At 43.6% G+C, this 12,291-nt stretch overlaps 1 protein-coding gene across 1 annotated transcript in view; it reads right to left on the reverse strand.

Annotated features, from left to right (window-relative positions):
* Positions 1 to 12,291, reverse strand: part of MPP4 (MAGUK p55 scaffold protein 4) — a 296,409-nt gene that overhangs the window by 109,514 nt on the left and 174,604 nt on the right. Inside the window, exons 14-16 of the mRNA XM_086958555.1 lie at positions 12,039 to 12,059; positions 6,590 to 6,604; positions 1,251 to 1,292 (exon numbers count right to left, since the gene is read on the reverse strand). Coding sequence (XP_086814681.1) covers positions 1,251 to 1,292; positions 6,590 to 6,604; positions 12,039 to 12,059 — 78 coding nt within the window. The remainder of the gene's footprint in view (positions 1 to 1,250; positions 1,293 to 6,589; positions 6,605 to 12,038; positions 12,060 to 12,291) is intronic.

A 12,291-nucleotide genomic window follows, 5' to 3' on the forward strand; every position in this document is an offset into this window, starting at 1 on the left:
GTCATTGAAATGTGTCCGTAGCTCACCTTGTCACTGACCATTGGACCCCAGTAGGCATATAAACTGGCACCATCCAACCACAATGCTTCTTTGGGCGGAAATGCCTGTTCACTCTTGGGTGATGGGTTTTTAAAACGTTCGTGCATTGTACCATTAGCAGCAGATTTTCCTCTGTCTACGCTGTATCCTACTGCGTTGTCCCTCCTTCCACAACATGACACTAGGGCAAATGACAGACATGTCATTAAAATCTTGGCATCACAGAAAGGAGTCATGCGCCTCCAGTTCCACTGACATGCCTGGAAGTTTCTGAGAAGAGCTGGGAACTCAGAAATGTGCTCCCATCGGATAACATTGTCAACAGAGTCACTCAATATTGGAATTGCAATGCCTTAGTGCAAAAAGTATATAAAACTGAAATTGTGTGTCAGCCATGGGCTAGAACGTACTAGGGCCCTCTTGTTTGAAGGCGGTACGAGGGATCGGTTTAGCTGTTATACTTCTCCTATGTAAGTAAAAACATACTCTTTCAAAGCAATAGTGCTGACTGGACATTGAGTTTATAGGGTTTATAGAGTGTATAGGGTTTTATCACTCTTTCATATAATATCTGAACTCTAAACCGACTTCCCTGCTAAGCCTTCACTACCCGACCTAGCTACCCTTGGAGAGTCAAGTGCACCAAGGGTATAGCCTGGTTATCGAACTGAACGGGAATGCAGTAGTGCCTAATGCCTTGCGGGACTTTTTGAAAACGACAGTCCCTGTAAAATGATGGTGCCCAGAACCCAACGCCTGCCACAGGACTCCAGGAAAAGCTCTCACAGCAGTTATTCCACTTACAATAAATCATAGAAACTGGGTGTAGCTTCAGTCACCCCCATTTAACCTATCGGGTAGGTTCTCACTTAAAGGGGCAGGATCGAAATCTACAGCAGCAGGTCGGTTCCCCCTTAGCTGAAGATTCTTCAGAAGCCCCACTGGAAACATTGCATTAACAACGTTTTTATAGTAAAGCTGTGTATCAACAAAGTTGTTGCCTAGGATGTTATTATCTAGGCATAAGGAAGCAGGTTCCTATGTATCATCCACGGAAGAAAAACAGCGCCTCTGGCAAAAAAAAAGGGCAGGAATGGGCGATGACCATTATGCCTCTCTCACACTTTTCTGTCTATGGGATAAGACATATAGCAAATATTTTCCTACAGTATAACTCTCCCTGAAACCTTTCAGCCAACAATTACACCAACCAATAAAGATCCTCTGACCATATTCGGTGAACTCTTCATCTTCTGTCATTTGGAAGCAAGGCATGAAGGGAAAGCAAGAAACATACAAGCATTGTTACTGCACAATATATGCAATTCTCCATTTAGTAATTTGCAATTCTGAGAATCTTTAATTGTAACTAATATCATATAGAATTGCTGGCGATTTGTACACATTTTTTTCGGTTAGTTTAACTAGTAATATTCTTCATTGCCCTGATGTAATATTGCGATAAAGGCCCCCACAAGCCAAACAAGCATTGGCATAGCCAATACGTCTCGCCTTTGGGACCTCATAAGTGTTTAGGCATTCAGCACATTATCCTGGGTGCTGTGCCACCAGGGACAGAATAGCTAAACAATGACTACACACTGGGCCATGCATTCTGATCCAGGAATACATGCTTGCCGCACTCTTCTTCTTCCTGGGCGGCATTTGGGAATTAAAAGCTACGATGGGAAGCTGGGGGTGAATTAAAAGCAATAGCGGGAGAGGGTGGGCGAAAAATGAAAGCAAATATTGGCGGATGAGGAAAATTGAAACCAGTGATGGGAGGGTAGGGGGGTGGGGGTGGAATTAAAAAAATGATGGGAGGGTGGAAAGGTTTGAAAACCTGGTTACCAAAACGAATGGTTCCAGTCTGTCGCCGATCAGCAGGATTGCTCAATGGGGAATGCGCATCAGGGCAATCTCGTGATTCACAGATACTGCGGTAGCAAGTAGGGCGGGTATATATTATCAAAGATGACACTCTCTATCGTTCTACTGCCCCTGGCCACTGGGCTCTTGGTGCAACAGAAAGTGTGTCTCTGCAACTATTACCATGCACAACCACAGTATTGTCCAGCCCTCCACGTAGGGTCACCAACTGTTATGGGTGCAAATTCAGGACGGTGACTGTAAAAATTCAGGACAAAGGGTCAAAATTCAGGACACAAATTCAGGACAGTAGGTCAAAATTCAGGACAAAACTTCAGGACAATTGGATAAGTTTTACAGACACATCAGAGGTCGCGCAATAGTATATAAGCCCAGCCATATCCAAACATATTCAACCATTTGCAAACCTGTTCATCATTTATCCGTCCATCTATCATTTCACTCATCCATCCCTTCATTCATCCTTTCACTCATCCATCATCCATCCATCCACCCATTCACCCTATCCATCTGTACCCTCATCCATCCTCTCTTCTACCCATCCATCCATTCATTCACTCATCCATCCAGTCATTTACCCTTTCACCCATCCAGCCATCCTTTCACTAACTATCCATCCTCCCAGTCACTCATCCTTCCAACCAGCCACCCTTTCAGTCATCCATCCATCCTCCCTTTCTCTCTCTATCGACCCTTTCACTTAGCAATCCTTCCTTCCATCCATCCACCCACCCATCTACTCATCCACCCAAGAATCCATCCATTGACCCTATCACGCATCCATCCTTTCTCTCATCCATTTGTCCTTTCACTCCTTCACTCATCTATTCATCCTTTTGTCCATCTACCCTCCCTTTCACTCACTCATCCGTCTTTGCATCCACCCTTTCGCTCATCTGTCCATCCATTCAACCTTGCACTTATCAGTTCATCAATCATCTATCATTTCACTCATCCATCAACTCACTCACCATCCACGCTTTCACTCATCCAGCCATCATTTTACTGATCCATCCACCCTTTTACCCATCCAGCTACCCTTCCACCCATACATCCAGCTATTTACCTTTTCTCTCGCCCATCCTTCCACTCACTCATCAATCCAGCCATCCTCTCTCATTATCTTTCAATTCAATCTTTCATTCATCCACTCAACCTTTCACTAATTCATCCACCTATCCACCGATCCCTTCACTTACTCACTCGCCCACCTTTTCATATTAATTTTGAGCTGAGCCTTTCTGAGAAGAGGCCCATCAAGAACTTCACCCTCACTGCGGGAGCCTTTCCAGGAGTGAGACAGAAGCCACCCAGGGCAGAGACAGGATCCACTACAGGAGGGGACAGGAGCCATCACAGGCGAGGGGAGGGAGGACAGGAGCCACCACATGGGGGGGGGGGCAGGAGCCATCACTGGGGGGGCAGGAGCGATCACAGGAGGGGGCAGGAGTGATCACAGGAGGGGGAACAGGATCCACCAGGGTGGGCACAGGGGTGGGTATGCAGTATTCTAGTATCATCCTGTCTCTTCCAGGGTGGGGGAGGGCTCCTCACCCCCTCCTGGACAAGACAACGAGAAGACAGGCTCTCTTTCCAAAATGTTAGTTTTGCCATCCCACCAGTCCCCCACTGTGATGTACAGCACTTAAAGGAGATACTCCAAGAGAACTGATTGAACTGATTGTCCTCCATACTTTGTTAATCAGTGTGGGTGCGATTGTGCCATTTCTTTACTTTATTACATTATAGGCTGCATGTTTGAAGAACCGCTCTGTGAAGAGAACCAGTGCTGCAATCAGGGCCGGTTCTAGGATGTTTGGGGCCCTGGCAGAAAGGGAATGTGTGAGGCGACGGCCCCTCTAAATTGCAGAGACGCATTCAGGGCTGTTTGCATCTGAATGGATGCCCCTGCTCCTGAAGCCACAGCCCCTCCCTCTGTCACCATCGAGCACCTCTTAGCAGCTCATCAAGGGCTGGAGGTGTGAGGCCATCCTGCTGTGCCTCTCCAATGCTACTGGGTATCTGAGCTTTGGAACAGCCTCGGAGTTAAGACGGGAGGTGGGTGGAAGCTGTGCCCGGTTAAAATTACGGACAAATGGCGTCCGTTAAAGGATCCTTCTCGGACAACGGACAGACGGCCGAAATTACGGACTGTCCGTGAAATTTACAGACGGTTGGTCACCCTACCTCCACGCTCTTCTCCAACTCCAGGCAACGATTCCGTCAAGAATGCTACTGCAAGGCTACTCGTAATGCATGGTCCTCCCACTTTCTTGCTTATGTAAGGATTAAACGCTTTACGTTTTTACACGTTTTGGTATAAAAGATAAAACTTCTAACTGCGCACAGATCTCACTAAAAAGTCTGTGCTGAAATCACGCTTCGGGGTATATTCGTTCAAATGATTCAGCTTTAGGGATGGAAGCCAGTAGTTCTGGGTTCAAATCGCCACATTCTCGGATGTGCAACCTGTAAGGCATTGAGCACAAGGAGTACTCTTCACATGGCTACCAATTATTAGAGCCTACCGTCAGTGTGACTGGAATTATGCGGCGGCAGCAGCTTGGGACGAAAATATGCAGCACGTTGACTATATTATGTGGCAAGGAAAGGCAAATTTTGTGGTGTAATGTGGCACATTTTCTGATTTTATTACTTCATCATTTTATTTTTACTCATGTCAACAATGTCTGGGCAAAGATTTCACCTCATAAATGCCAGTGTAACACCCAAATACAACAATAAACAACTGACAAGTGATCAGCCAACCTTTGCGAAGTACCTTCCACTGCACAGCAAAACTGCTGAATTCCAACGGCCCTGCCTACAGTCAATTTAGCTGGACATATATATTTAGATAAAATGTTTTGTAACGATGAACACCAAAGTTGCACCATCATTTATTTGGGTCATGGGAAGGAGACCGGATGTTGCATTATCATTATCATTTTATTTTTCCTTCATTGCTCAGCTGGTTAGGGGGTGGGGCTAACCGTTACAGAGGAGCATGGGAAGGAGTGGTGGCACTCTCTAAGTGTGTTTGACTGTTTTGCCAGTTGTCTTGGGCAGTCAATCAGTTAAGCACGCTTTGTATGTTCTCCTCCAGCCTATATTGCACAGCCTGGGTGGAGAACATGCCCAGGCTCCCAGGCCCCCTTCGAGCTCCGAACCACGGCGCTCAGACCAATCACTGCGCTGCAATTAGCAGCATTGTGATTGGCTAGGGGAGTCAGGAAGCCTGGATGCTTCCTGTTCCTGATTTTTGCCCCTGGAAGCCGGCGAAGAGGATCGAAAGGTGGCGGTTGGCAGGCAGGTAAGTGATTTAAAAAAATATGTTTTCCTTTTCTTCCCCCCGCGACCCGACCCCCCACTGCTGTTAAGTAGCAGCCGCCACTGTCTTTGTGAAAGCTTTATTTTTTGCTGTGAAGTTTTGAAACATTGTTTCTGTTAACAAGTCAAAACAACGAAATGGACACGTATTACAAATTGAGTAGCTACTGAGTCAACTGCCCTGAAAGTGCCATGAGCCTTGCAATGGGTTGGTAAGTACTAACCAAATGCCAATATCACACATCATCAGCAACACGTAGCTCCAGTTTTGGCTTTCTGTTTATTAGCATGATGCAGTCTGGGAGCGGTAGTTCAAAATCACCACAATTAGAACAAGTAACGTGGCAGAAGGGGTAAGGAACAGGAGTACTAAGCACAAGGGGGAGTGGGAGGAAAATGCGGCAGCATAGGAGGAGGTGGGAGGGACAAATGCTGTGCCAAAATGCAAGCAGCTAAAGGCGCCGTAGCTGAACACAGGCAAACTAGAAAAAAATTAGTTCCCTAAACGAACAGATAAACAACCAAAGCGTAAAGGTGCAGTACTTGGTCCCTGCTCCACACTCCATGGGAGGAAACAGAAGATAAAAAGGAGGAACAAAGAGGAAGGATTCACTACTAGCAAGCAAGCATTTTGGAAGGACAATCGAAGTAGCAAAAAGCAGTGTGAAGCTCGTTAGCACTGCTGGCAAACAGCTACAGCTGCCTGTAACCAAAGGCTAAAGCGAACAGTCTTTGTAAAAACCTATCTCTTTATTGATAGAGCTTACAAGACAACAACATTCAGTGCGTCATTGTCGATTGCGTTCTCCTGAGCATAGGCTTAGTGAGAGTGATATACAGATTTCCAAGGACACATGAAATTTGTTTAATTGGAAAGCAATATTTTCTTTTTTGCCTTTATACACTGCTGTGGAGCTGGAGTTAAGCGATTACTGGGAACCAAGAAAAGAGTCTATGAATTTATTTGAAATATCACATCATATCATCCTTACTATGGCACTTTAACTAAAAATAAATGTCTTTTTATAAAATAGGGTCAATGTTGTGTGTTTTCTTTACTGTACCATAGAGTGCAAGTACTGGTTATACGTCATAACATCTAGTGATGGCTTGTGGTACAAGAGAAGGGCCAGCCATATATTATGATATGTTATTTTTTAATTATCCTAATTTAACTTCAGAGACCATAAAAGGATTATAACATTGTTGCCTGTTTAAATGTAAACTTTTATTTCTAGCTGGCCCTTAATTTTGGCCCAGGTAGCTTTAATATACAGTTCATTTTATGATGAGATCACCAGCACATACATTACACAGAATTTAAATTTACCTTCTCTGAGCTCCTCTGAAAACGGGATTTGAAATAATGCAAACAAAAACAAAAATTTCAATTAGGATACATCTATAACACTGACATGACTTTCGTACAGAAGTCATATTAAGTTCTCATAGAATTCCGCACAATTCTTTGGGAAACTGTCAGTCACATTTGTACTTTCTGAAGTTACAAATTTTGTGTACTTTGTACAAGTTCACCTCCACATTTCCTGCAAAACATGTTTTTTGATTCGAGGCACACACCTGTGAGGTCAAGTGACATCTGACACCATTCCAGGCACTCCCTGTGGCCAAATGGGGGCCCTGACTACCCTTCCACAACAACCAAGCTTAAAAGCCAGAAAACCAGAGAGCCAATGCACCCCAGTATCACCCTTTGACAGTGCGGTCAAATGATCCATGACATGAAGAATTCCATAAGGCCAGTTAGGGCCCACCACAGCTTCTTGCCAGTAGCAAGCTTCATAGCTGCCAACCAGCAGCAGATAGCCAGAATTATGCACTAGCATCTACTGGGTATGTGAGGTCAAGTGCCCGCTGATGTCATGTTCTCCCACTAGCCAATCACATCCTACCGTCATGACTTCTATCAACAAAGCAGCTAACAATAACAATAGAGAAGCACTCTTTAAAGCTGTCAAGCACTGTATGAATTCACATTCAGACTTTCCAATTCCCCCAAAGTTGAGAAATGCACTTGTATCAATAAGTGCTTCCCAAAGAAGAACAACAAATCAGTTGCCACATTGAAAACACGAAACAGATATCTACATTACACCCTATGTCCAATGCTCCACCACCAAATGTACTGCCATTAACCTCTGATGGCATGCTGAACTTACCAACTTCCTGAACTTGCTCAAGGCCACATGATATAAATCTTATATTCTCCCTTTATCTGTCATTACATCTCTTACAAAAAAGACATTAAGTTTCTCCTTAATATTGTCCACTCTACTCAGCCAACAAAACCTCCCCGATGCCCTCAAGACAAGGCTTATCCTCCCCCTACTGAAGAAACAAATCCTGGACCTAGATAATCTCGCTAACGTCTGCCACAACACTTGCCTACCTGTCATCGAAAGCAATATTCACCTAGTTACAGGGACAGATCAGAAAGAACAATCTGCAGGGTCACCAACCAAGATTCAGGCTATGCTGGAGCACAGAGTAGTCCTTCTCATCAATGACAAAAATGTCCGTTCTCTCTGCCTTTCTATGGCCTTCGACACAGTGTACCACCAAATACTGATCTACATCCTGGAAACATGCAAGGACTTATCCTGCACAGTCCTGCAATGGTTCTCTTCTGAACTAAACTAACCAACGTCAACCAATGAAGATAGAGACATCAAAATCCCAGCAACTCCCCATCTGCTGCATTGTAACCTTGGGTTCCATCCTGTTCCTCATCTTCTTATGCATCTTCAACGAATCCCTCAAATCTCTACTTGAAGACATAAAGATCTATCAACACACTGACAACATGCAACTCTACCTCAAAATTTCCTTTACTAACAATATTCAGTGATTTAAAACACAATTTGAGCTACTCAAGATTTGAATTTCAAGAACCTACCAATAGATCAACCCAATCAAGACTGAATTTATCTTGATATCTATCAGTTGCAAAGATCCACTCATTCAATCCTGGCTCTCCGACATGAGCACATCTATATGGAGGCAACACTCTACTTAAGGCCCTTGCAGACACCGCTCTGGCATTTATGAAAGCCTTATACATACCGTAGCAGTCTCATCAAGGGCTTGAAGTTTGACTATATCACCTTAAAACGCTCAAGGAACTACACTGACTTCTGCTTCATACCTGGACCATATTTAAAGATAGTTCCATCACATAAAACCCCCAGAAATATTATCTTGACATACTTGATCTAAACACTGATCACTTCAAATGGACTGTGTCATACCATAAGCCAAAATATCATCAAACTGGATATGTAGGTGCAAGACTAGAAAATAGGAGACTAGGGGCTAGATGTAGGTGACTAAGGGCCAGATGTAGATCGGCAAATACCGGTCGGTAACTGCCGATTTCGGCCGTTACCGACCGTTATTTACAAATGGAGATGTAGGGGCCTTAAATTGTACAGAATCGGTATATTTACCGTATCGGTAAATAACGAATTCCAGTGTACATGCACATCTGTGCATGTACACCTGTGCCATGTGGCACACAGACATGCCCTAAGGGCATGTATGTGTGTCACGTGGCACACAAGCCAGTAACAGGGTGTCAAAGTGACACCCTGTTCCTCTTGTAAAATCGGTAATTTTACTGATTCTGTAATTAGCAAATCGGTATTTGCTGTTGAATCCTATGGGCTTCAAGGCCCATAGGAATCAATGGCAAATACCGAATCGGTAATTACCGAATCTTACCAATTCGGTATTTTTACCGAATTTTTTACCTACATAGCAATTACCGAATAGTAAATACCGAATCGGTAAAATTCGGTATTTACCATTTGGTAATTTGCTATTACCTACATCTAGGCCTAAATACCAGTCGGTAACGGTGAAATTCGTTACATTTCACCGTTACCGACCGGTATTTAGGCATTTGAGATGTAGGGAGGATTCGGTATTAAGGAATCGGTAAATACCGATTCCTTAATACCGATTCTTTATGGCCTTGCATTTAAGGAATCAGTAATACCGATTCCTTAAATGCAATGTAGGTAGCACTTAAAACAGTGCACCTCAGCCTTAAGGAATCACTATTTACCACCAACTCCAATTTGGTGGTAAATAGCGATTTCCTTTCAAAAAGCACTTTATTGCTTTTTGAAATGTGCCATGTGGCACACATCCATGCCCTTAGGGCATGCATGTTTGCCACATGTGCACACATGCACATTTCAGGGGTGCAACAGGGCATGCTTTAGACACCCTGGCACCCTTGAAATAACTCCCGGTACCCATAGGAATGAATGGGTAGGTATTCGTTATTACCGAATCTCAATTACCGGTTCGGTAATAACGAATATTAAGAATTCGGTATTTTTTTACTGAATTCTTACCTACATCTGAAATACCGATTCCTAAATACCGAATCGGTAAAATTCGATATTTAGAAATCGGTATTTCCCAGTTACCTACATCTAGCCCTAGAGGCCTTCCCTGTCTAAGCACCTATCATTTTGTTTGTTTTTTAAATCTGTTTTATTGATACACGTGGCATACAGTTACATTTCTTGCGTTCATAATTCAAAGGGGAAACAACATTTGGAGTAGCTCGTACATCATCAGTGCGAGTGTTGGCGATGGTGGAAAGTCAATAAGTGCACTCACTGTTAAAGAGCTCCATCCAAGCACCTATCATGACAAACAACGGACACAAAAGTGTCAGTTCTGCTATAAACCTTCTGCATTCCAGAAATAACCCGAACACACATCTTTTCAAGGAAAGTTGCTCGACCCTAAACTAAGTAGTATTCACTTGTTACCTGCATCTTATTAACGATCTGATTCATATTCTTGGTCTTTAGCCTTTGTTCAACCACCGTTGCTTCCCAACTAGGTTTGTGCTATACAAGTATCTCTACGTACATAGAGAACCTTCACAGTAAAATGTGTTTTTGCATGCAGAGATTTCTGAATGTGAAACATATATTTAGCAGGAATTTAACCTGCTTTATTTTTTTAATTTAGCAAAGTTCACAAAGTTTTCAAAGTTTAAAAATGTACAAATTGCACAAGGCAAGTCCAGAAATGTTGCATATCCAGGCCACAGTGCCAACTCAATTTGCAAATCAAGGAAGGGCATCAAGGGTTAGGTGAGGGGGAAACAATGGTCCATTCAATCACTATCTGCTCCACTAGCCATGGTGCGGCAGCAACCACTCAACAGTGGACATATTCTGCTTTGTGAATGGTTACCAATAGACAATGGCAACTGGTAGCATTCAAATGCTTTGCGACTCAATATAAAGCAATACGGTATATGGTCCAAAGGGGACATCTGTCCATCCACTTATGAGTGAAGTAAATACATTTGAAGAATTCCTTTTGATCAGCACTTCCAGAGGGGGAAAAGAGGTGGCGCTACATAGGGCAAATGTTTCAAAAGGGGTAATCCGCGGACTTACCTAAAGGCCTTTATATTAATGTCAACCTTTCTAAAGTGTGTAGTGCTGTTATGGATGACACATGGCTTGATCTACTGAGAACTCTAGGGCAAAGTAGTGATCCAATCCATTAGTCAAGCATTCAAGGCCTGGTAGGCCATGCCACTTCCAGGCAATACCCATTTTGGCTGTGATAGGATTTGTGAGAAGAAGTGCATGCATGTGTCTATCTGTATCTAAATCAGACGAGATAGGAGCAGAAGGCGCAGGAATTCACTGAAGGAAAGAGTGGGAGACAGTGAAAACAAACAGGAGACATAGGAACTGACTGACTAGAGAAAGGGGCATGAGGCAGGTAAACCAGACAGTGCAAAGGGCACAAAGGCACAGGGACAGGAGACATTGGGGAGAGGGTGTGACGTAATGCCAGAGCTCCTGACTTTGGAACTGGGGAACCAGGTTTGAGTCCAAGGGTCAGCTCAACATCCTGTGATTTTGGGCAAAATCACTTTTTCTATCCCGCCTATAAAAAAATGAATGTGTCCTAGTGTAATGTAACGGATGCTCATGTACAGCGCTATATAAAACTACAAAAAACATTGGAGCTGAGTGAAGGAGGAGGGCAGGGGATAAAGAACACAAACAGACAGGGGCAGGAGAAAAGAGAAGAAAAGTACAGTAGATGATACAGATAGCTATAGGGAACAGGCAGAAGACACGGGCACTGACACTGTGTATGAAAAGTGTAAGTAGCCAACAGTATGGTTCCCAATATGCAGGCACAGGAGGGATAGAAGTCTGAATTGGCTGTAGAAAGCTCCAAACGCATCACAGGCAGGTTACAGTACCTAGCAGAGGGTCGCATATAAAGGCCCACCGGAGACAGATAAGGCCATGGGGCAGGAGGAGAGGTTCAACCAAGAGGAAGAGTTGGGAAGGAGACAGAAAGTTTCCAGCACAGACACTGCCAGTGATGCCCTGAGTGAGCACGGGCTAGGGAGACACAGGGCCTGATCTCGGGTTTGGCAAACGGGTACTGCAAGTTAACTTAAAATTCAGGTAGGTGAGAGGACAACCTTGCTCAATGATTGCCGTCTTAAATAATGTCTGTTTCGTGCTAAATGTGTTTGTCAAACTCGCTGGAATATATCCAGAAATTTCGGCGCATTTCAAGCTCATACATTGCAGAACTTATGTTTGAACCAGAACTTTGGAACATTCTATGTCGAATGAAGTAGATTTCAGTAGAGCAAGATTTGCTGGATTCTGCACATTTAAACACATCATGCAACAGTAGTAAATATATGGCAGTTTCAACAAGTACTTTCTTTTCAACAGCATAAGACCTACCTGACTCAAACGCCTCTTCATCTTTAACATTTTGCGGCAAAAGGGAAAAAGAAATCTGTTAGTCACAATGGTCTTATGATTTTATTTGTTAGTACGCACGATTAAAGGAGTGTCAAACATTTCACAATGCACGTATATGGGGAATAGGATAAGGAAATAGCATTGGATGATCTCACCATTAATTTAAAAAAGCTTATGTTTTTACCATTTGCAGGAATAGCTATGTTGCCCAGTAGCCACTTCGTGAAGTGGT

The sequence above is a fragment of the Lissotriton vulgaris genome, chromosome 2_1 (genome assembly GCF_964263255.1).
Source record: "Lissotriton vulgaris chromosome 2_1, aLisVul1.2, whole genome shotgun sequence".
Classification (NCBI taxonomy): Eukaryota; Metazoa; Chordata; class Amphibia; order Caudata; family Salamandridae; genus Lissotriton; species Lissotriton vulgaris.